The following is a 25,099-nucleotide window of genomic DNA, read 5'->3' on the forward strand; positions in this document are numbered from 1 at the left end:
AAAGTAACTAACTATCCCCCCCGCCGAGTTTCTGACTGTTGGTCATAAAACAATGACAAGTCACAACTTACTAGTTACTTTCCTCCAAAAGTAACTGAATTACTGCATTATAAAAGTAACTAACTATCCCCCCCGCCGGGTTTCTGACTGTTGGTCATAAAACAATGACAAGTCACAACTTAGTTACTTTCCTCCAAATGTAACTGAATTACTGCATTATAAAAGTAACTAATTATCCCCCCTGACGGTGTTTCTGACTGTTGATCATGAAACAGTGTTGGGCAATTGGCACGTTACTTAACAAAAAGTAATTATAGTTACAAGTTACTTTCCCCCAAAAGTAACTGAATTACTGCATTATAAAAGTAACTTTCCTTACTGACAATGTTTATGACTGTTATAAAACAATATTGGGCATGTTACTTCAAAAAAGTAATTAGTCATACTTACTAGTTACTTTCCCCAAAAAGTAACTGAATTACTGCATTAAGAAAGTAATTAATTATCCCCACTGACGGTGTTTCTGACTGTTGATCGTAAAACAGTGTTGGGCACGTTACTTAAAGCAGAAGTAAGCAATCCGGTGGTTTTGGCTAACTTCCTGTCAGCAGATGGAGTTAGCAGTCCCCGTCCTCGTCCCTAAGTCACCACATTCAGGCGCATCCCTTGGCTGCACACAGAGAGGACCGCCCCTTTATGCCGTTCTCTCTCCTCATTGGATAAAGGTTGTAGGATACAAGGAAAGTTTTCTCCTGGGCTTACAGCAGAGCAGAGTGACTGACAGACCCGTGTTTCAGACCAAACACTCTATAGAAGTGATTGCTGTCGGAAGATATAACTATTTAAGACTTATATTAACACAAATATTCCGCTTACTTCTGCTTTAACTTTTTTTTTTTAATTCAGGAATTTTTCTAACTTTTCATGTCTTCATCATCTTCTTCAACAATTCAAGTAATTTCCAGCCATTTCATACTATCTATCTATTCTCAGCCATTGCTTCAGCTATGTTAGTGCTGGTTCATCAGTTTTCCTTCCTGTCAGGTTAGCTGCAGATTTCAACTATTCAACTGCTACACTTAAACATGCAGGATTTCAATGTTTTCTTCTCCCTTTAGCATTTCTACTGCTTTTTACCTTTAAAAGACATTCATCTCATACTACAAGTTATATGTTTCAGCTTTAGCATTAGCCTTTTCAACATTGCTTTAGCAGTTTCTTTACAGTAACTAATTTAGCATTGATTCAACAATTTCTTCAGCTCATTCAGCATTGCTTCAGCAACAGCGTTCGGCTGCTTTCAGCATTCACACGCATTTTCTGCAGGAAATGCTATCTTTTTCTAGTTATAAACTATGATTATTTTGTCAGTAGTGTATAAATTGAAAATGGAAGAGATAAAAATGAAATGAAATGTTATTGTCAGTAAATGTTAACTGCGTTATATCGGGGGAAACAGTGACCTTTTGGATTAGTCGTTACTGAAAAAGTAACACCGTTATTTTATAGCCTAACGCTGTTATTTCCATCACTGGTCATAAAACAAATAAATCTGTCTTGTTTTATTTCACTCCGTCATTTTTTCTTTCTTTCCTTTCTCCCATTCTTGCTTTATATTTCATTCTTTCTGAATTTGGACTCTTTCTTTCTTTCTTACTTGCTTTATGCCACTGAGTCTTCCTTCTTTCCCTTTTCTCTCATTCCTTCTTTAGTTATTTCATTCTTTCTTTCTTTTTTCTCATTCTCTTTCTTGACTCTTTTTGTTCTTTCTTTCTTGTCTTTTTTCCATCGTTATTTCGTCTTGTTTTATATTTTTCATGCATTTTTTCTGTTCTTTTTTCTGTCTTGCTTTATTTCACTCTGTCATTTTTTCCTTTCTTTCCTTTTCTCCCATTCTTGCTTTATTCATTCTTTCTGAATTTTGACTCTTTCTTTCTCTTTTCTTTCTGTTCTTTTCTTTTCCTCCTGTCCTTTCTTGCTTTGTCGTTCCTTTTTGTCTTTTTTCTGTCTCTTTCTTGCTCCTTTATCCCTTTCCTTCTTCTTACTCGTATTTCTTTCTTTCTGTTCTTCCTCTTCACGGTACGTCTCTTTCTTTCTTTCTTTCTTTCTTGTCTCTTATTCCCATGTTGCTTTATTTCATTCTTTCTTTTTCCCTCTTGTTCTCTCTCTTGCTTTACTGTGTTCTTTTTTATTTACATGAGTTGAGGTCATTGTGACTCTTCTTTCATTCACTCTTTTAATGAAAAAAAACCCAACAACTTCACACTCAGATTTATTTAAAAAAAAAACTGTTTTATTTAAAAAACATTGACAACCAGTTCGGAGCAGATGAACTGTACAGTGCTGATGGACACATAAATATCACACAGGAACACTCTTGGACTACATGTCCCACAATGCCTCTGGTTACGTTTCTGTGGAGTTGAAGCTAAGCTAAGCTAAGGTTCATGTTTTCAGCAGAAACTGGGATTAAAATAAAAAATAAAATAAAAACACTAAACAGATAAAAAAAAAAAAAAACTCATGATGTCGTTAAAGGAGTTTCAGATGTTTTCATCATAATTAATGTCGATTGTTCAGTGGGTCAGAACCAAAACACCTCCAGTTTTCCTCTCTAGTCGGTCTCTGTGGTTCAGTTGCTGCTCACACACTCACACACTTTCCCCTCGTCTGAAGGTGTTTGCAGCAGCGAGAGACGTTTTACAGCAGTTATCGGGCTACGGTTTCCATGGAGACGAGGAACCTTGGACATCTAAAGGGGAAGACTTGAGGTGTTTCTGTTGTTCCAGTTTCCTTTTTCCCTCAGTTAAAAACCAAAAAAAACCAAAAACAACTTTTCATTCAAACTTTCAGCTTCTCCTGAGGGACGATGAAGACGATGACGATGATGACGATGATGATGATGATGATGATGATGATGGAGGGATGATTGTGCTTCCTGTGATGACGTCATGATGACATCACGCCGTGGAGAGCTCCACGCCGCTGTCACAGACGCCGCTGTCGATCCGAACGTCGACCTTCAGGTCCTGAACCTGAGCGCACAGCAGCTCACCTGCAGAGAGGGAGGGGAGGGGGAGGGGGAGGGGGGGGGGGGGGGGGCAACAACACAAAGAAATTCAAAATATTAATAAAACAGTATTAATCAAAGTAAGAAAACATGGTATATTTATATATGTAGTATATTTCTATAGATATATGATATGTGTTATTATAATGTATATTCTGTAGAATGAATGTATATACAATATGATATGTATGATGTGTAAGTAGATGTGTAATGATGTACAGTATACATATATGATATGTAGAAATGTGTGTAATATGGATTAGTATGTGAATAATTAATATAACGAAGAATGTATGAAGCACAGTTAAGAAATGTAAACACTCACTCTGTTTTTGTTTTGTTAGGTTAAACTTATCGCTCACTTGTTTTTTTGTTTTAAATGTTTATAATGTTTATGTTTTGTGTTTTCAACTGTATATTTGATACTGTTGTTGGACCCCAGGAAGAAGAATAGCTGTGGCTTTGCTGCAGCTAATGGGGATCTTAAAGGGATAGTTCAACATTTTATCAAATTGGCCCATTGCCATAATCCCTATATAGTCATAGCAGTAGGTTCGTTACCTTTATTTGTCGGTGCAAGCTATTTTTAGAACGGCGGAGCAGAGCCGTGAGCTGCTCAGAGCTACGCTACGGAGGCTCATTATGGGATTTCTTGGTTTCCCTCATCAAACTCATCAAATACACAATCCAACAACTCCACGACGCTCTGGTGGACAAGTTGTGAGCTGCACATTCACCACGCTATGAGATAATAACACAACGTTACCACACAGAGTTGTTTTAGAGGGAAATACAGAGACTGATGATGAAAAACTGTCCCTGAAGGCAACGTGCATCAGTGGTTTTGCATGAATTTCCCTCTAAAACAACTCTGTGTGGTAACGTTGTGTTATTATCTCATAGCGTGGTGAATGTGCAGGTCACAACTTGTCCACCAGAGCGTTGTGGAGTTGTTGGATTGTGTATTTGATGAGTTTGATGAGGGAAACCAAGAAATCCCATAATGAGCCTCCGTAGCGTAGCTCTGAGCAGCTCACGGCTCTGCTCCGCCGTTCTAAAAACAGCTTGCACCGACAATTAAAGGTAACGAACCTACTGCTATGACTATAGGGATTATGGCAATGGGCCAATTTGACAAAATGTTGAACTATCCCTTTAATAATAAACAATAAACACACACACACACACACACACAGACAGGAGGAAGTCTCACCGCTGGTCTGGTGGTCGTCGGTGGACGTCGTCGTCTGCTGCAGCGCCTCCTCCAGGACGCTCAGGGCTCTGCAGTCGCCCACTGACCTGAGAGCAGCCAGCAGGTCACTGACTCGCCCACCGGACACCTGCACAGAGAGGGGGGGGGGGTAAGACTGCTGTCTGGTTTCCCTCTGTTATGGGAGGAGGGTAGTCTAAAAACCACAGCACAAGTCTGTTCTGTCCTAAGATGTCTGTTTCTCTTCTATAATAAACATTCTACATCTTTCAGGCTTCTTGCTCTTCCTTCTCTTCCTTCTCGGGGCAAAACTCCACAGGAAACAGTTGGAGAGACACGGGCACAACACACGACAAGGGAGGGAGAAGCCGGTCGTGGAGCTGTGAGCAAGGGGGCAGTTGTCGGTCTGAGAAGTGAAGCTTCTTCACTTCCGCGTTCAACAAACTGCAATCCCCTCTTCTTCCTCTGGGGGCTGGTGTCAGAAAGCAGCATTCTCCATAGACCCCCATGTTAAAATCACTGAGTGAAATCACGGGCGCGGAAACGTTGAGTGACAGGTCCGAGCAGCTCCGTGGACAGCTGCTTCGAGGCCAGTGGGCGGGTTCTCGGCCGGTAAATCCAACATGGCGCTGTTCAGGCCGCCATATTTGAGTCACAAAAACGACTCCCCAAAACCAATGGGTCCATGTTTTATACAGGCTATGGCTGTGAGCCGCCGACTGGCACAAAAAAAACATGTTGCGCGTCTACATTGGAAGTAATGGGTTTGAGCGTGCGACTGGCAAAGTGGGTAGAATCAGTCTGCAGTCAGAGTCAGACCAGTACAGGGTTCCTACAGCTTAAGCCAAGTTAAATTTAAGACTTTTTAAGAAGTTTTTAAAGCCACTTGAAATGAAATTTAAGACCGACTTCACAATAAACACAAACGCACAAAAAGGTGACTACTACATGAACGATGGGTTAGGGTTAGGGTCACTTGGTACTGCTGCAGTGACCCTGGGTTGGATTGTGTCTCTTTCCAGCTGTCCTTTCAAAATAAAAGCATAAAAAGTCTGGGGAAAAAAAAACACTGACTGGGGGGCTGGTGACGGTGAGAAATTTAGTCGGAATGTTACCAATTATTTTGAGATTTGAGACTAATTACAATCATAAAATCCCACTTACCATGTGTTAACATATTTAAGACATTTGAAAATTTGATTTAAGACATTTTAATGCCAATTAAGGCCTTGTTTTTAGATTAATGAATTCAATTACTTTTAAGACTTTTTAAGGATCAGTAAGAACCCTGCCAGTCACATTGATTATTTTTTAAATTATCATTTAAAACACCACACACAATCTTAAACAACAGTATTCTATACTTTCACTTTCTCAAATATAAATCGAGTTCAAATTAAATGCAGCATATAAAAATATCGGAGCTGGCGAGGGCGTGGGGTCGCCAGAAATTTAAAAAAGGGTTGGGAACCACTGGTCTAAGGGCAGAGGATGTTGTTATGATGGGATGTGAAGCCCTTTGAGACAAACTGGTGGTTAAAATGGGCTGTACTAATAAAATTGTCTTGCCTTTGGACGACCAGGCAGCGCGGCGCCCCCAGCTGACGCCACAGTGTTTCAGTATGTGGGTCAGAATCAAGATACGAATCGAATCGTGACTTTGGTGTATCGTTACAGGCTTCGTGTGTGTGTGTGTGTGTGTGTGTGTGTGTGTGTGTGTGTGTGTGTGTGTGTGTGTGTGTGAGACCTCGTAGCTGTCCAGCAGGGTCTTGGCGGGGGAGGGGCTGAGTCTGAAGGCCGTGTTGAGGATCCCCAGCCCCAGACTGTGAGCCAGACTCTCCCAGCATCCTTCACTCTCCAGAGCACGAGACACTTCCTGCTTCACCTCCACGGCCAGGCTGGACAGGTCGCCTAAACGCACGCACACACACACACACACACACACACATCAGAGCGTGTGAGGATGAAGAACAGGATGAAGATGAGGATGAGGATGAAGGAGCTCACCTGGGGGGGCGCTGACGGCGGCTGCAGACTGAGCTTCGTACTCTTTCCCACTGAGAAGCTCCAGCACCTGAAACACAGTCACATGGTCAGTTCACTGTGAGGCCCCGCCCCCCTGCAGCTGTAGCCCCGCCCCCTGCAGCTGTAGCCCCGCCCCCCTGCAGCTGTAGCTCCACCCCCTGTAGCTGTAGCTCCGCCCCTGCAGCTGTAGCTCCGCCCCCTGTAGCTCTGGCCCCGCCCCCCTGCAGCTGTAGCCCCACCCCCTGTAGCTGTAGCTCCACCCCCTGCAGCTGTAGCCACGCCCCCTGCAGCTGTAGCTCCGCCCCCCTGCAGCTGTAGCTCACTTTTTTACATCAAGGACCCAAAATTGACACAAATTAGACCACGGACCCCCATTGGACAAAGTTTTGAAGCAAAAACCAGAAATACACAAACAATCAATGTACGTTTAAATTAGCCGTACATTTTTTTGAAAGATTATAGAGAAATTTCTGGGGGAAAAGTGGTACAAATTCTCACAAAAAAAGTTGAAACATTTCTAGAAAAAAGTGGTACAAATTCTCACAAAAAAATTTACAAAAAAGTTAGAATTTTTTTTGAAAAAAGTGGTATGAGAGAAAGCTCCTGCACACCGGCATCACTTGTAAAGATTTATTAAGCTGAACAACGTTTCGGTCCCGAGACCTTCGTCAGGTTCTGGGAACATGTTACTCAACCACGCAGGTCTTCTCCTACGCACCTGTCCGTCCGTGCCGGTGTGCACACGTTTCTGGTTTTGAAAGAATTGGCAATGGAAATTTTGCAATGGTCTTTTTTTTAATTTTTTTTTTAAATATGGTAAAATTTCTATGAAAAAAAAAAAAAGTTTTTCTCAAAGAAATTCTAGAAAAATGTGGTAAAATTTCTCAAAAAGGGGTCAAATTTCTTTAAAAAATAATAAAAAAGTAGAACAGAAAATTTTTGAAGAAACTGGTAAAATTTCTCAAAAAAACTCTAAGAAAAAGTGGTAAAATTTCCAGAAAAAGTAGTGGACCCCCTTGAACCCTGTCAACCTCCCACTTTGAGAACCACTGACATTTACTTTAGTTAGATAGTTTTGTTGTACTGGGTATACTGAAGTATTTATGTATTTTCAGTGGGTATACTGAGTATACCTGAGTATCACATAGACTACACCACTGGCCCCCCTGCAGCTGTAGCTCCGCCCCCCTGCGTCTCAAACACTCAGGTGTGTGTGTGTTTCTGTACCTGTGAGGTGGCGGCCATGTTGAGAGGAGTCGTTCCTGGGATGTAGCCTTCGTCCTCCTCCTCTTCCTCCTCCTCCTCCTCTCTGAAGAACAGCGGCTCAAAGTTTTCCCTGTGAGGGTCTGCACCTGCAATAGGAGGCGCCGTCACACCGGTGTCTCTGTGTGTGTTTATAGCGGAAGCTTCTCGAAGCTCCTCTTCCCGGTTCATCAAATTTGGACGAACTGGGAAGAGGAGCTTCCACTACAAACAAGCTTCAAATATAGACATATTTAATTTTTTTCGGAACAATTTCGCATTTCAGGGCTTCAATACAAGACGGACATTACATACGAGCACTATGGAGGTATTTAGATGTTTTTTGGTGTGTCTTTTTGTTACGAAGACAGTTGGTATCCATTTGCAACCGTTATATGGACATGCACTGCTACACCGAGACCCCCTGTAACTCAGAGAAGCCACGGAGGACTCTGAAACTTCTCCCAGCCCTTAGTCCACATGATGGTGAGTAGATAATGAGTGAAATTTCAATTTTGGGTGAACTATCCCTTTAACATAAGAAGCATTAGAAATGTAAATCCCTGTTGTGTTTCTTACCTGCAGCCATCAACAGAGCTGTCAGCTTCAAAGAGCCTCTCCCTGCAGCGATGTGGAGGGGGGTGGAGCCGTTGAAGGTGCAGGCGTCCACCTTGGCGTTTCCCTGGTGACACACACACACACACACACACACACACACACACACACACACACACACACACACACAGAGTTAGATTTACCTCAGATACGTGTCACCTGTGTACTTGGCTCTGATTGGCCGGTCGGGCCGCAGTCAGCTGACCTCCAGCAGCAGGCAGCCGGCCAGCGACACGTTGTCGGTCTCGGTGGCGAGGTGCAGCGCCGTCCGTCCGCTGCTGCGCTCCGAGGCCTCCACGTTGGCCCCGCCGTCCAGCAGCTCCCTGAGAGAGGCCAGCTGATTGGTCAGGACGGCCAGGTGGATCGCACACAGACCTGGAAACCATGGAAACAGACAGGGAGACAAATCATCACACACTCCCAAAGCTGTGTAGTAAATCTCCCCCTATCACGGATGTAGTGCACTAACTGTATAGTGTGTTCAACATTTTGTAGTGTTGTTCGAATTCTCCGCGATTAATTTCATCCACTAGCTATGTAGTGGACGACAAAACACCCACAATGCACCGCAAAATTGAGTGAACAAGCGATGTACACTACTTTCTACTCCCGTATCCCACAATGCAATGCGGTCGTGTTTTGCCAGAGAAGAAGAGCAAGCTAATTAGCATGTTAGCTAGGATTTCTTTAAGTTATTTACCAGTAAACTCCTCAGACGTATTTGCCTTCGCTCCGTTTGCCTGAGCAGCAGGAGTTGAACAGGCAGCAGCATCCCAACAATAAGAGAAGCATTAAATCAATCTAATGAAGAAACTGTAGAATATGTAGTAAATACGAGCTAACGAGCTAAGCTAATAGCCACAGCTCACGGTCGGGACACACAACAGTAGTTGACCAAACCAAACTTCATATTTCAACAGTTTATTGTCCGAGAAACACAACCACACAGAATCACATCCTCAAATGTTCCCGCAAGTGTCGGTTTTTCTTATTTTATTTTTATGTGTCCGGTTTGTTTTCATGATTCTTGTTGGAGTGTGTGCGTGCGTACCTGCTGTGTTGCTCAGCTCCGTCACTCCTTTCACGTCTCGGTGTCGTAGCAGCACCTGGATCATCCCCCCTCCCTCCTGCTGGGCTGCCAGGTGCAACGCTGTGTTGCCGTGACGATCCGTTAGCGTCGGGTCGGCTCCGGCCAATAGCAGCGCCTCCACCGCCTCCTTCTGCTGCGTGATCACCGCCAGGTGTAAAGGAGTCTGGGAGTGAGAGGACGAGACGTCACTGACCTAGGCGTGTCCATCATCTCTAAAGTGGGTGTGTCCACAATCTCTAAAGTGGGCGTGCCTATCATCCCTGAAGTGGGCGTGTCTATCATCCCTAAAGAGGGCGTGTCTATCATCCCTAAAGAGGGCGTGTCTATCATCCCTGAAGTGGGCGTGTCTATCATCCCTAAAGAGGGCGTGTCTATCATCCCTAAAGAGGGCGTGTCTATCATCCCTAAAGTGGGCGTGTCTATCATCCCTAAAGTGGGCGTGTCCATCATCCCTAAAGTGGGCGTGTCTATCACCTCTAAAGTGGGCGTGTCTATCATCCCTAAAGTGGGCGTGTCCATCATCCCTGAAGAGGGCGTGTCTATAATCCCTAAAGTGGGCGTGTCCATCATCCCTAAAGTGGGCGTGTCCATCATCCCTAAAGTGGGTGTGTCTATCATCCCTAAAGTGGGCGTGTCCATCATCCCTAAAGTGGGCGTGTCTATCACCTCTAAAGTGGGTGTGTCTATCATCCCTAAAGTGGGCGTGTCTATAATCCCTAAAGTGGGTGTGTCTATCATCCCTAAAGTGGGCGTGTCCATCATCCCTAAAGTGGGCGTGTCTATCACCTCTAAAGTGGGCGTGTCCATCATTTAAGTGGGTGTGTATAACATCTCTAAAGTGGGTGTGTCTATCATCATTAAAGTGGGCGTGTCTATAATCCCTAAAGTGGGCGTGTCCATCATCCCTAAAGTGGGCGTGGGCGTGTCCATCATCCCTAAAGTGGGTGTGTCCATCATCCCTTAAAGTGGGCGTGTCCAACATCCCTAAAGTGGGCGTGTCCATCATCCCTAAAGTGGGCGTGTCCATCATCCCTAAAGTGGGCGTGTCCATCATCCCTATAGTGGGTGTGTCCATCATCCCTTATAGTGGGCGTGTCCATCATCCCTTATAGTGGGCGTGTCCATCATCCCTAAAGTGGGCGTGTCTATCATCATTTAAGTGGGTGTGTCTACCATCTCTAAAGTGGGTGTGTCTGTCTTAGACAGTGAAGGAGCAGGTGGGCGTGGACTCACCTGGTACAGGTGGTTCCTCATGTTGAGGACTTCCTCTCCAGGCAGAGCAGAGACCACCTGAGTCAGACTCTGGAGCGCCTCCTGCTGGTTGTGGAGGACAGCCAGGTGCAGCCCACTGAGGGAAAGAGAGGGGTCAGTGATCGATCGACATGTGTGAACTTTAATCTTTGACAAATTGTGTCAAACTGTGACTGACGTGTCTCCGTCCTCGTCCTGTGCTATCATCAGGGGGCGCTGTGGAGCCAGCAGGTACGCCGAGTCACCTGTGACAGAGTACTGGAAGAGAGCATCCAACTGTCTGCTGCTCACCTGAGAGGACGGCTCACCTGCACAAGCACACACACACACAGGAAGTGGTTGTCAGACATCAACAGATCTGCAATGAGGTGTTTCCAGGTGTTTCCACGACCAGCTGGTCTGGATGTAGATCAATGAACCCGGGACAGAGTCTCAGGGCGTATTCATACCTGGTTCGTTTGGAGCAGTTGTTCTGAAACAGGAAGTGTTTCAATTCAATTTTATTTGGGTGGGACAGTGCAAGTTCATGAACAAAACATATAGAATCGTAAACAAGCCGGATTTTAGCCGCAGGCTGATTTCCATCTGTTGTCCCATACTTAGATGTTCCGTAGTACACCCTTAGTTTCACCCCAAAGATTGGTTTGTTTGGTATATATGTGAAAACATTTGAGACATTTGGTGAAAATAGAACGGCAGAATGACAACATTTGTGCTCAAAAAGCAATCTTACAAAATGTCATTTTAGACTTGTTTTCTACACTTATATATTACTGTATTCATATCCTATTTCAAGCACCAAAAACTGTTCATTCTCATGACTGAAGGAGTGTTTTCACAAGGGATTTGACATTTTTCAAAAAGCAGACTTCAAATTTCCAGCATTTGGTCTAAATTATTTCTTTCTACAGTGTTCTAGGACAAACTGGCCTCAGTGTGCTTACAGCGGAGGTTCTAATATTTAGACATAAAACACTTGAGTATTGTTACATCTGCAAGTATCTTAACTCATTGAGTGCCGCGCTCCTTTCCAAAGTTTTAGTCAAGTGTACCGGCAATTTAGACCATTTTTGACTTTTTATGTAGAGCCACAGTGTATTCTATATTATTGCCACCAACACATACTGTGGCTCAATTGAAAGGTTTACCTTAATGCTTCAAGTGGCCACAAACCGTTTGTTTCTACGTGCCTCCGTTCCTGAGAAAAGTCAAGCTAAACATGGCTGGGTTTCACCAAAATCCCTCCTTTTTTTCTAGAAAAGGAGATAGAGCGTCTTTTATGAAAGGTGCGCTGTTTGTGTCTGTCGCTCTTCTGACACTCGCATTTCTGGATCAAAGGGCTCGTATAAGATAAATATATACAACAGTTGTTGTTCTATTCACAAAACCACCATCGGGGGCGGGGGGGGCGCCACTAAACAACAATAACACAGACGCACCGTGCCGTGTCACAGCTTCTCGCCGCGGAGCGTGAGGGTCAGTCGGCCACCGCGGCTCCGGAAGACCGGTCCCGCCGGTGGTCGCGGTCCTTCTGTGGTACGGGTCGGTGATGCCGGTCTGCTTTGGTCCAGAGACCATCAGATTTTACCGCGGGAGGACTTTGGGGAGGACACGGTGTTGCTCCAGCTGAAGACCGGGCGGACTGTCGGCTGAGAGCTTCCTGGTTCAGCTCCGAGCAGCTGGAGCAGCTGGAGCAGCAGCGCGGGTGAGAGCAGAGCAGCTGCGCTGCATCTGCATGCAGAACTCGTTTGCAGAAGCCGAGTTATGATAAAAACTTCCAGATCATGAGCTGTCATGTGACTTTGATCGTCATCTATTTCAGTTCTCCTCGTCGTAGAGTCCCCAAATTTACATATAATGTGTATTAAAGTGTCTATTTTCATAATTTAAAAAAAAAGCAAAAAACGTAAAATTACGTTTTCGGCACTCAACGCATGGGAACGAAAAACGAGAAATTACGTGGTTGGCACTCAATGAGTTAAAAAGATACATTTAAGAAAATATGTAAAAGTTCAGAAAATGGCCTCAAACCTCAGAGGGCATAAACACATCTGTATTCAGTATTAACCAGTGATTTGGTGTTTGCGCTTAGAGTGCAGGGCCACAAACAAAAACCTTGTTTAAGGGCCACCAAAATCCTAGGGCCGGCCCTGGTTGCTGAATCGGAACAAAGCAAACAAACCACAGGTGTGAATACGCCCTCAGTCTTGATCAGTCTGGATCAGTACCTGAGTCTGGATGTGGATCAGTCCTCTCCCCGCCCTCGGCGCCTGGTGTCTGGGCCGAGTCCTGCAGGACGGCCCCCGACCCCGAGTCCTCATCTGGATCAGTGTCGTCGTTGTCGTCGTCATCGGCCTGAGAGGCTTCAACGCCAACACCTCATTAGTTCATTAACACGCTGATAATTTCATGTAATTAACAGGTTATTACTAGGTTATTATTCTGATAATTAACACTACCTAATAATTAAAGCAGAAGTACGCGGAATATTTGTGTTATTTATATTTGTATCACTTACTTCTGCTTTAAACAGTAGTTATGACACAATCCGATAATTAAAGCAGAAGTAAGCGATCCGGTCGTTTTGGCTAATGCTGCGTTCCAGGCAAGCTTTTGAAACCGTAAATTACAGCTTCAAGTTACGACTTACGACTTTGTAGCGTTCCAGGCAACCCACTCGTGTTTCTCCGACCTGTTTTACCTGTGAAAGTCACTATAATGGCCACTTGTAACTTCCGAACGGAGGTAGTGAGCACTCACCCTGAATCTCAAAAAAGGAGAAAAAAACTCTCATGTGGAGGTGCACGAAAATTGAAAAAGACTTCGGTCGAAACGTCTGTCCTGCCTGCCTGTCCTACAATAAAAAGTTAAAAGGAGCTGATTGGAGGGTGCTGGTTTTCCACTTGTAACTTCCGACCCGTGAACTCGTACCAGATCGAACTGGTACGACTTCACAGGTCGGAAAAACACGAGTTACGGGTTGCCTTGAACGCACCATAACAGTCCTCGTCCCTACGTCACCACATTCAGGCGCATCCCTTGGCTGCACACACAGAGAGGACCGCCCCTTTATGCCGTTCTCTCTCCTCATTGGATAAAACTTGTAGGATACGAGAAAAGTTTTCTCCTGGGCTCAGAGCAGAGCAGAGTGACTGACAGACCCGTGTTTCAGACCAAACACTCTATGTAAGTGATTGCTGTCGGAAGATATAACTATTGAAGACTGATATTAACACAAAAATATCGCTTACTTCTGCTTTAACATTAGTTCTAACATTTGAAACCTGCGACAGTTTGTTTGAGCTGTTGTTGACCTCTCACCATGTTTGATTGCTCCTCCTCCCAGACCAGCTGAGTATCCAGTAGAGAAGCCTCCTCCTGCTGCTCCTCCTGCTGCTCCTCCTGCTGCTCCTGCTCCTCCTGCTCCACCACCTCCAGCTCCGTAGTTATAGGTAGTGAAGCCCTGGTAGTAACCTGGTGAACCAATCAAACGCATCCCCTCTATCAGTCTCTCAGCAGAAACTTCACTTTCATTCTGTGGCTGAGGAAGAATTCAGATTGGACATCCAGACCAGACACAGCAGCTGGTCTCACCTGGATCTAGGCTCCGCCCACATGACCTAGTAGTCACCTGTGCTGTGTTTCCTCCGTCCACTCGTCTGGACATGGAGCGGACTGAAAACACTGCTAAACCTCTTTTATTTTGAAAACTCATAACTCTTTGCCTCTACTTCCTGTTTACAGCGGCTCAGGTGTTGTGTGTGTGCACTGCAAAAACCCCAAATCTTATTTGTCTTATTTCTAGTCAAAACAAATCTCATTCTACTTTAAATAAGACTCATCACATTAAAAAAACAGCTTGTTCTTAGACACTTTCTACTTTTTTCAAGCAGATTTTCACTTGAAATAAGTAGAAAAATCTGATAGTGGAGCAAGTTTTTCTTCCTTATTACAAGCACAAAAAATTTGCTTTCACTGGCAGATTTTTCTACTTATTTTAATTGAAAATTAGTTTGAAACAAGTGAAAATGATCTAAAAACTCGTCCATTTTTAGGTGATGAGTCTTATTTTAAGTGGAAAGAGTTTAGTTTTGACTAGAAATGAGACATTTTGACAAGAAATAAGACAAATATTCTTGGTAAGATTTTGAGCTTTTGCAGTGTACTTCCTGTTTACGTCGGCTCAGGTGTGTGTGTGTTTGTGTTGAGACACGTCACCTCCTCCTCCGGTGGATCCAGGACCTCCTCCTGCTGCTGGCCCTCCTCCTCCTCCTGCTCCTCCTCCTCGGTACAGACCTCCTCCCCCTCCGTGGCCGCTGAAGTCGTGGAAGTTGGGCAGCGTCTTCTGTCTCTTCCTCTGCACCTCCTCCTTGTCTGAACACACAGAGGGACGTTTGTTTTACCGACGCGTAGGGTTGCTAAATTCCGGGAACTTTCAAAGTTGGAAACTTTCCATGGGAATTAACTTGAATATATGGGAATACATGGGAATAAATAAAGGTTGGCCTTTAACAGGGAACTTAAATATAGTTAAAGTGGGTATGTCCATCATCCCTAAAGTGGGCGTGTCCATCATCCCTAAAGTGGGCGTGTCTATAATCCCTAAAGTGGGCGTGTCTATCATCTCTAAAGTGGGCGTGTCTATAATCCCTAAAGTGGGCGTGTCCATCATCCCTAAAGTGGGCGTGTCCATCATCCCTAAAGTGGGCGTGTCTATAATCCATAAAGTGGGCGTGTCAATCATCCCTAAAGTGGGCGTGTCTATAATCCCTAAAGTGGGCGTGTCCATCATCCCTAAAGTGGGCGTGTCCATCATCCCTAAAGTGGGCGTGTCTATAATCCCTAAAGTGGGCGTGTCTATCATCTCTAAAGGGGGCGTGTCTATCACCTCTAAAGTGGGCGTGTCTATCATCCCTAAAGTGGGCGTGTCTATCACCTCTAAAGTGGGCGTGTCTATCACCTCTAAAGTGGGCGTGTCTATCATCCCTAAAGTGGGCGTGTCCATCATCCCTAAAGATTTAATTCAAGTACACTTGAATATCTATATGCTATTCCTCAATCACATGCACACAGCACACGGCTTACTGTGGGGCTATAGGCCACACCCCCTAAAATAATTGATTGTTCATACAAGAATTAAAACTTGGTAAAGTTCTACTTACAAATAAATCTGTTGAAATGTCATGTTTTTTAATTGTATTATTTTGCATGGATGTCTGCTTATGACAAAACAAAATATTAGCATTTATGTTTGGATCGATACAGTTTGTTTAAATTACAACCAATTTCCAGTTAAAGGGACAACGAGGAGTTTCTATTTGGTTATAAAAAAAGTCTCATTTTAATGTGAATGAATCTACGTTACCACTTGTTAATGGGCCCATTTTCGACAAATATATCGTTTTGTCTCTATCGTCATTTTGTTATTATTAGTGGTGGTGGAAATGCGTTTCCTTTGCCTTTCGGTTTCGCGGACGCTGCCTCTGACTTTCATTGTTGATGAATGAAAACATTCTGGGCAAGACGTCCGCCGGTCCAAGAATTTCACTGTGCGCGCGGAGGCTCATGGTAAATGTAGTGTGAACACACTTCGCTTTCCAAAACTCCTCGTTGTGCCTTTAATTCCCATAAATTCCCATGCGGAGCCACCGACCCAAATATGATCTGAGGATGGTAGGTGAAGACCGGACTGGACTGGACCAGACTGGACCGGACTGGACCAGACCGAACCAGATCAGACCAGACTGGACCAGATCAGATCAGACTGGACCGGACCAGACCGGTCACCTGAGTGGGCGGGGCCACAGACTCACCTATGATCTGAGGGTGGTAGGTGAAGGGTTTGGGTTCGCTCGTCTCGTTGTCCGACTTCCTCTTCAGCTGCACGAACACCGACGTCGGCTTCTGCAGGTTCTGGTCTCGGTACTTCGGCGTCTTGAAGACGATGGCGAACTAAAAAAGGGAAAGGGGGGGGTCGATCACGGGACACGTTACCATGGAGACGGCCTGCACGCACCCGGCGGTGATGAGGTCATCCAGGTGAACGTCACTCACCTGTCTGTGGACGTCTGTCGGAGAGAAATCACCAAGAGCCTCCCAGGTGAGACCGCCGTCGTCCTCCTCATAGAACCGCACCTGGATGTCGTCTAGGAGGAGGAGGAGGAGGAGGATGAAGAGGGGGAGGAGGAGGAGGAGGAGGAGGAGGAGGAGGAGGAGAGGGAGAAGGTTATCAGAATGAGGACCATAGACTGTAAAAAGAATGGCTGTAGCACCGTGACGTCACCCATTGGTTTGGAGGAGTCTGTTTTGTGCCGCTACTACGGGGATTTGAATGGCACCATCTTGGATTTTAGGTGGAGACTATAGACCGAATTGCCTTGTTGTTTACATTCTACTTCCGGGTAGAAAACCAGCACGTAATTTGAATGAGATCAATAGTAACGAACGAGAGTTTAGCTATATATCATATTTTTCACGCCCTATCACCGTTTAGACAAATCTGAAATGGTTGAAGAAACATTACTATTTCTGTGTGTGTGTTTTGTGTTGCTATGTGTTGTATTTATTCAGTTTGGGGGAATCACGGTGTCTAGAAAGCATCAGTGGCTCAGCTGACAGGGACAGCTAACGGTAGCTAAGCTAACGGTAGCTAAGCTAACAGCAGCAGCTAAGCTAACAGCAGTACGTCAGCTGTTAAAACCCTCCCGTTGTGGGACACGACATGAAACTACTCCAGTTAGCTCAGTCATGTTGGAACTCAGATATCCACTGGAGAAAATATTTTTTTATGGAGCGTTTATTGAGTCACTGAGTTATTAAAGTTAAACAGGTAGCTAACCGTTAGCCCAGCTAATCTATGATAACCATGGCTAATTACAAAAACGTGCACACATAAATAGTAATGTTTGTCCAATCATTGGTTTTATAAACTTTACAAACATCAGATTAGTCTAAACGGCGATATAGTGACATGAAAAAATGAGATATATATAGTGAAACTCTCGTCCGTCACTATTGTTCTCATGCTGGTTTTCTACCAGGAAGTAGTTGTAAACAACAAGGAGATTCGTCCTATACTTTCCATATTTGGAGAGGTGCGGCGGTTAGCCGGCTGAGAACCCGCCCACTGAACTCGGAGCAACCAATTAACGGCCGGTAAACTGTCTGTGAACCTGTCACTCAACGTCATTTATGCACGAATTTGAAGCCTAAACACTAAAACGGTTGTGGTACAAAAGCAGTGTTCACAGAGGTGGAAATTATCGGTAGAGACCAAAACAATAAAATGGACCAGGTTGTAAATATGTTTTTTTAAGCTGTAAAGTCTAAAGGCTATTTTAACATGGGGCTCAATTGGAGTTGCTCCCTTCTGGTCCCAGCCCCCAGAGGCCGGACGGAGAACTGCAGCTTTTTGAATGCAGAAGTGGTCTTCTCCCCCCTTGATGAGGACATATACATATCCCAGACCAGATCAGACCGGACTAGATCAGATCAGACCGGACTGGACCAGATCGGACCCCCTCACCTTTCTGGACCTTGTCACAGAGCAGGTAGACCTCCTCTCCTCCGGTCACACATCCAGCTGTTCTGTCCATCCTCACGATCTTCAGGTTGGACGCGTTTGGAGCCTCTGAAAAGACAGATGATAAAGTTTCACTGAGATTAGAGATAAAGATTAGTGATCATATGTTAGAATAAATCTATATGTACAGTATATAAATATAAATATAATAATATATTAGAATAAATCCAGTTAAATAACTTCATAAATTAACTTACTGTATAGATTATAATGACTATATACCTTGATAGATAATTTATGAATAAGGGGTGGAAGTAAATAAGTTTTACTTCTTTCCACTTCTTTTCGGATATGAAACAAACAAACAAAAAATCTAATTACCTTTATTTTCAATTATTTTATTTTTTTATATATATTTTTTGTTCATATGTTGTCTTTGCAAAGTTTTTATATGTTATGTCTGTCCATTTCTGTATTGTTTTATTTCTTTTAACATGTCCGAAATAAACTAAAACTAACTAACTAACTAACTAACTAACTAACTAACTAACTGTCTGTCTGTGTGTCTGTGTGTGTGTGTGTGTGTGTGTGTGTGTGTGTGTGTGTGTGTGTGTGTGTGTGTGTGTGTGTGTGTGTGTGTGTGTGTGTGTGTGTGTGTGTGTGTGTGTGTGTGTGTGTGTGTGTGTGTGTCTCACTGCTGTCGTAGATGGGCTCCGACACCACCGGCTCGAGTCTTCTGGAGAATCCCCCGTCGCTGTCCGGTAGAAAGGCTGTGAACATCAGTCTGACCACGCTCAGGTCCATCTCCTTGGCCTGGAGCGACGCCACGCTGCCGATCACACTGCGCTGGTGCTCTAAAGTCACAACAAGTCAACAACAAGTCAACAACAACACCATTAACAACTAAAACAATAAAAAACACCAACTAACACCATAAAAACTAGGGCCCGACCGATATGGATTTTTTGGGGCCGATGCCGATTATTAGGGGGGGAAAAATCCGATAACCGATTAATCGGCCGATTATTTTTTTTTTTAAATAAAGTTTTAAAATTGTATTAATTTAAAGGTACAGTATGTAAGAAATCTAAAGCAACTGGCTGTAAAATCGTCCTAATATGTAACAGAGACTCAGGAATAATGTTCATATAACATACTGAACTCACCAACAACAATCCTACAGCCAAGATATTCGCATTAAAAAAAAAAATTTGCGGACCGCAAATCATGTTTATGTTTTGAATTTCTATGGTTGGCTTGTGTCGCCACCCAGCGCTCTCTCCCTGTCACAGCGTCTGTGGCATTTCAGCCTCCGGGTTGCCAGTTAGCTTCCACTGAGCTGCAAATACGGCTGGGAGATGAAACGAGATCATGAAAAAAAAGATTGTGTTCTATTATCGGTTATTGGTCATATTTGCTTGATATCACACGGTAGAAATAAGCGGCTTGTCGCTCTGTCGTTCAATAGGCTACACAGCTTGTTGTTGTGAGCATGTAGCCTAGTTAGTTTGAGCTGCTGCTAACGCTAAAGCTAAAGGGAAGAATTACAAAGTGAAAGTTAGAAAAGAGGGAGGAAATGTGGCGAAATGGAGCCGATGGTAGATGAAGTGATTGTGAACGTGTGGAGCGGTTCATGAGAGGAGTCTGTCCCGGTCAGGTCGCCTGTCTCCGGTCCTCATGTTTTATGATCCGACGTCAGAAAGTGGAGGAGAACCGGAGCGGCTCGCGTCGTTTATTCTGCGGTAAGACGTCTCATATGTTGGCTCATCTACGGCGTGATTAACACGCACTACGGCTCCGGTAGATGCGGGGTTACAGTGTGCGTGTCTGTGTGTGTGTGCGTGTGTGTGTGTCAGCGCTGCAGACACAGCGTCGGAGCTGTGAATGTAACAATAACTTGCAGATCACCTGAGTGACGTGAACTCCGCTCGTAGTTACTGTGAGTCAGAGCAATAAAACAGTGAGGTTGTTGATGAATATTTAGCTTTTTACTCTGCTTTGAGACTGACTGAGTGAGCAGAGCGGAGGTTAGCGCGTCGCTGTCTGGCAACCTGGAGTCTGGTGGGTAGGGGAGGGGGGACAACGCGCTGCTGTGTTTTGAATTTGACTGCAGCAACAATTTTGGCCACATTCTTACATATCGTACCTTTAAGTAATATCTATAGCCTATATTTTATATAATATATAAATTAGGGCTGCCCCCAAATAGTCTACCAAGCACTGGTCGACCAAAATTTCATTGGTCAGGAAAAAAACAAAAACATTTGGACCCTGTCTTGTCAAAATTAAGGCAAAATCAATATGACTGAACTGTATATGAAAGGCTATAGGGCTTTTATTTTGAAGGGCCAGATACAGGAAGTCATGACACGTGACACTTTTTTGTTGTTGTTGTTGTTTTTACACGGCACGGCGGTTTCTCTCTCTCTCTTTTTTTTTTCATTTCAATCATTTGACTTTTTCCAATGTTGTTCCAGACGTTTCTGGTTTGTTGATCTCGAAGTGGAAGCACGTATCACCGCTGTTTTCAACGACTAGCCGGTCCCAAAAGCGCTCACCGGCGGCCAGTCTCAGTGTAACGGAGCAGAGACTAGTCCCGACTGCCCCCCCCCCCCCCGTCTTACACAGCCTGAGCTTAGTCACTCACCCTCCTCATCTACTGTGTTTATTGGTGATAAACGGGCATACTGCCGGTAATAACTGTAAAACCCGACCGGCTTGTTGAATCTCGGACCCAACACGGCCGGAGTCACGAGCATTAATTCATTAATTCACAACCCGACCGCGGTAAAAAAAAAAAAAAAAAAAAGGAAAAAGAAAGCCAGCAGTAACACTGGTTTTGAGACAGTTAACAGTTAATCAAGTTGTTAATAATAAGCTGTGTGTGACGAGGCTATGGCAGAGCGTGTCCTGCAGATCAGTCACTCTGCTGTGCTGTGAGGTGGTTAGTGGATAGTGGAGAGAGAGTTGGATGCGCCCTCTACAGGATAAATAGCCTAATGTCGGGGATCTTTTCAAATGGGGGAACATTTTCAAAGTAAAACCAAGTCTTATTCCCTGCATTTTATTTCTGAAAATATCGGCGACAATCGGCGAGTTTTGGCCGGTTACCGATTATTCTCAAACGGGCTATAATCGGGCCCTAATAAAAACACCAACAAACTCCATAAAAAACACACTGGGGGCCCTGACCCCCCCAGTAGTGTAGTAGTGTAGTAGTGTAGTAGTAGTAGTAGTAGTAGTGTATACTAACCGTGCAGCTCCCTGGGGGTCCTGACTTCCCCCTGCAGGCTGTCGACCTCTGGGTGGATGTTGACTCCACAGTTGTAGCCCATCCTCACTGCCTCCATCATCCGCTCCTCCAGAGTCTTCGCCACGTTCTTCTTCGTCACGTGGAGGATCCCCAGGTTCGGGAAGCTGCCACAACACAACACAACACACACACACTTAGGCCCAATTCCAATTCTTATTTTCATCCCTACCCCTAACCCTTAACCCTTAACCCTTGAAACGGAGCTACAACCCCTACGAATCGGGACACCCCTTCAACAATCACATACGTCATCAGTCGTCTCTGCTGGCTTTCACATAAGCAGACGAACTTTTGCCACAAATCCTGTATTCAAAACCATGTTAACTTAATAAAATAAATACAATGTAATGCAGACTGATCGGTTCATTGTAAAACATTTATTTATTGATGTAAATGTGGTGATTTCTGTCCGTAGCTCCAGAGCCCCCAGACAGCGCTGCTCTTCTGTCCAATACATGAAGCTTCACTTTTAATTCAAACAAACTAATGCTACTGCCACAATTGTTACATTTCATCACTGAGACCAACATTTATCTCCTAAAAAGAATGTAACCAGCCGGTGGTAAACCTTTAAAAACCTGCGGGTAAGTTAATTAGCGGTCGTCTTTTCTCCCGGGATGACGACGGAGGTTGGCCGGCTGACCAGCTCTCCGGACGTGACGAGCCGTTGATCTGCTCCACAGGTGGAGCTTCACTTCTCCCAAAAACATCGGAGCAAACGTCTAAACAGTCTCATTTGGATAAACCGAGCTCACATTGGGATCTAAACAGCTACTTTCTCGCATGAAAAAAATATTAAAACTTAAAGCTGTACAGAAAAGAAAATTTAATTTGAGCCCACTCTGGGTCATAAAATTAGTGTAATAACTCATCTATCAGACGATGGAGCCAAAACTTTGTGCAAAATTCTATTTTTGATTTAATTTCTGTACACGTTTAACAAAGTGAGGTAACAACGGCGCTACAACGAGAAATAAAACAGCTGCCGGTCGCCGCGAGATGCATTCTGGGAAACTTTTTTTTTTTGTTGCTTTTTTTATTGTGAAACACAAGACAAACAACATAACGGACATACAGCAATGGATACACAAGATGTGCGTGTGTAGTTCGAGTGCAGTGAGTGTGGTGATGGTAATTAGTGCAAAGATAAGGAAAGAAATTAAAGAATCACGACGGTGACATAGGTCGCAATAACAAACAGGATATAAAGGGTAGTAGGGATAACAGCTGTGATAGCAAACATAACCTAACTCATAATAGTACTGATGACAGCATTCATTCTGAAGGTAAGAAGGAAGAAATAGGGACAGCCGGGGTGAAGGATGAAAGAAAAAAAGAAGGGAAGAGGAGGATGGATGCTTAAGTGGAATTGGACGTGAGTAAATAAATAAGAAGAATAGAAAGATAAATTGATTAATTGATAAAATGAATGAAAGAAGCTGTGCGAATGGGAGGAAAGAAAAAAAAGGAAGTAAATAAATTAATAAATATTTTTAAATTCTGTATCAGAGTGTGTGTGTGTGTGTGTGTGTGTGTGTGTGTGTGTGTGTGTGTGTCTGACCTGATGTTGGAGTCTTTGGGCTGCAGGTCTGCGATGCAGATCCCTTTGTCACATTGTTTCCCCACCAGACTGTGGGCGTGGAGCTGAGGGAGGGGGGTCAGGGCCGTCACCAGCTGGACCACCACGCGGGCCGGACCCTGGTAGTTACAGATCTGACACACACACACACACACACACACACACACACACACACACACACACACACACACACACACACCATTGCTCAGGTTAGACATCCGGCCTGAATGGACTGAATTAAAACCTCTGAGCTCTGACGACTGGTTCCTGTAGAACAGGGATGTCAAACTCAATTTAGTTCAGGGGCCACAAACAGCACAATTTAATCTCAAGTGGGCCGGACCAGTAAAATAATAGCATAATAACCTTTAAATATATTTTAAAAATTGAAATTTTCCTCTGTTTTAGTATGTTTACAGTTACTGAACTTATCCTTTTACAAAACATATTATGAACTTCTTGAATTTCTTGATAAAAAATGTGCAATTTCATATTTTCACACTTGACAAATTCATCCTGAGGGCCAGATTGGACCCTCTGCAGGGCCGGTTCTGGGGCGACCTGTCAGCGGTAGCCTAGACCGCGGTGTTTCACAACCCTCCGTCAGCTGAATCAGAACTGCTGACGGTTACAAAGCCCCATCATCACGGCACCTAATTATTATTTCCCAAACACTAAGGTTTAGCAAACTGTGATTAAAAGAGCTTTTATGAGATGGCTGGGTTTTCTGACGTGATCGACCATATGACTGATTGTGCATCTGAAGCCTCCATCCACCAATGGCTACGCTTGTAATCAAATCAGTCTTTTTTTTTTTATGTTGGTGCTGTTAGGCAGCAGCAAACGAGTAGCCTATTGTGTTTCCTCATAAATAAAAGGTTATCTACATACAAATTGAACAGTCTCACTGAATCAGAACTGAAAAGGATCTGAGTGCTTAATTATAATATTCAGGTGTCTGTGAACATTATTAATTGGTGCAGTCATTTATGGTCAGTAAGTTTTGATAAAACAATCTGCCTTGAGTCCATATTTATATCATAATACAGCATGTTTCTTCAGTGATCTGTGATGGATATAAGTTGAAAATGCGATTACATGGATTGTGGGCTGTCAGCCTATTGTAATGCAATCATTTCCACCAAATATATGTAGTTATATTAGGGTTGCACGGTATACCGGTACTAGATTGGTACCGGGGTACTAACGCATTTAAAACGGTACCATACTGCGCTTAGATGGGACCGGTACTTTCATTCTGCGCCGCCAGCAGCGGTGACGGCGCCGCGTGAAGTCGCCGCATTGTAATTTGAGCCGCGAGGAGCGAGAGAGCGAGTCACAAACGAAGCAAGGTGCTTTTTATCGTTACCGTTACAGCGCCACCTGTCCATGTGCCTGTGTTTGTGTGTGTGTGTCTGTGTGTGCGCCGCGCGCGAGAGAGAGACGGCCGCCACAGCCTCGTTAATAAGTTTTGTTTTTACCGCGGATCACCACTGGCTGCATGCTCTCTCTGTCTCTCTCTCTCTCTCTCTGTCTCTCTCTCTCTCTCTCTGTGAGTGAGTGAGCACGGCGAAGCAGCGCTACGCAGAGATGAATTAACAGAACGATATTGCGTTGATGGGGGTGGGGGGAACAGAATCAATTTGGTCTACATATGGGAAACAATAGGTGTATGTTTGAGTAACATGAACATTTGTGTTTCATTCTATAAACTACTGATAACAATTTCTCCCAAAAATTACAACTGGTCAAAATAACAAAAAAAGATGCAGTGTTTTCAGACCTCAAATAATGCAAAGAAAACAAGTTGATGTTAATTTTTAAACAGACATTTTTTAATTTAGGAAGAGTTCAGATTAATATAGATGGAATGTTAATCCTACAGCAGCAGTAACTGTTTACTGATTTCCTGTTTTATGGTCCAAAATTTTTCTATTAAAATAAAGCCAATAATGACATTTTTTGTGTTCTCTTTTTATGTGGAAAAGTACCGAAAAGTATCGAAAAACATGTTGGTACCGATACCGGTACCAAAATGTTGGTATCGTGACAACACTAAGTTATATAGGCTAATATATAATTATATATAATTCAGCAATAAATATTTGATGTTTCAATTTGATTTCGAATCGTGTGGCCCTTCACTCACTTTATCGGAGTCAGTGTGGCCCTCTGGAAAAAA

General features: G+C 43.9%; 2 protein-coding genes across 3 annotated transcripts in view; both read right to left on the reverse strand.

The window, feature by feature from the left end:
- The window catches only part of dgkq (diacylglycerol kinase theta), a 117,125-nt gene that overhangs the window by 17,645 nt on the left and 74,381 nt on the right, over positions 1 to 25,099 (reverse strand). The window lies entirely within an intron of this gene.
- Positions 2,286 to 25,099, reverse strand: part of nfkb1 (nuclear factor of kappa light polypeptide gene enhancer in B-cells 1) — a 38,026-nt gene continuing 15,212 nt past the window's right edge. The window contains exons 5-23 of the mRNA XM_083980677.1: positions 22,900 to 23,051; positions 21,279 to 21,442; positions 18,721 to 18,879; positions 18,029 to 18,133; positions 16,558 to 16,649; positions 16,317 to 16,455; positions 14,721 to 14,877; positions 13,825 to 13,979; positions 12,732 to 12,866; positions 10,682 to 10,811; positions 10,486 to 10,600; positions 9,214 to 9,415; positions 8,368 to 8,537; positions 8,127 to 8,229; positions 7,533 to 7,657; positions 6,288 to 6,354; positions 6,028 to 6,191; positions 4,284 to 4,410; positions 2,286 to 3,055 (exon numbers count right to left, since the gene is read on the reverse strand). Coding sequence (XP_083836803.1) covers positions 2,961 to 3,055; positions 4,284 to 4,410; positions 6,028 to 6,191; positions 6,288 to 6,354; positions 7,533 to 7,657; positions 8,127 to 8,229; positions 8,368 to 8,537; positions 9,214 to 9,415; positions 10,486 to 10,600; positions 10,682 to 10,811; positions 12,732 to 12,866; positions 13,825 to 13,979; positions 14,721 to 14,877; positions 16,317 to 16,455; positions 16,558 to 16,649; positions 18,029 to 18,133; positions 18,721 to 18,879; positions 21,279 to 21,442; positions 22,900 to 23,051 — 2,556 coding nt within the window. The 3' untranslated portion in view covers positions 2,286 to 2,960. The remainder of the gene's footprint in view (positions 3,056 to 4,283; positions 4,411 to 6,027; positions 6,192 to 6,287; positions 6,355 to 7,532; positions 7,658 to 8,126; positions 8,230 to 8,367; positions 8,538 to 9,213; positions 9,416 to 10,485; positions 10,601 to 10,681; positions 10,812 to 12,731; positions 12,867 to 13,824; positions 13,980 to 14,720; positions 14,878 to 16,316; positions 16,456 to 16,557; positions 16,650 to 18,028; positions 18,134 to 18,720; positions 18,880 to 21,278; positions 21,443 to 22,899; positions 23,052 to 25,099) is intronic.

Source organism: Trachurus trachurus (genome assembly GCF_905171665.1).
Source record: "Trachurus trachurus genome assembly, chromosome: 10".
NCBI lineage: Eukaryota > Metazoa > Chordata > Actinopteri > Carangiformes > Carangidae > Trachurus > Trachurus trachurus.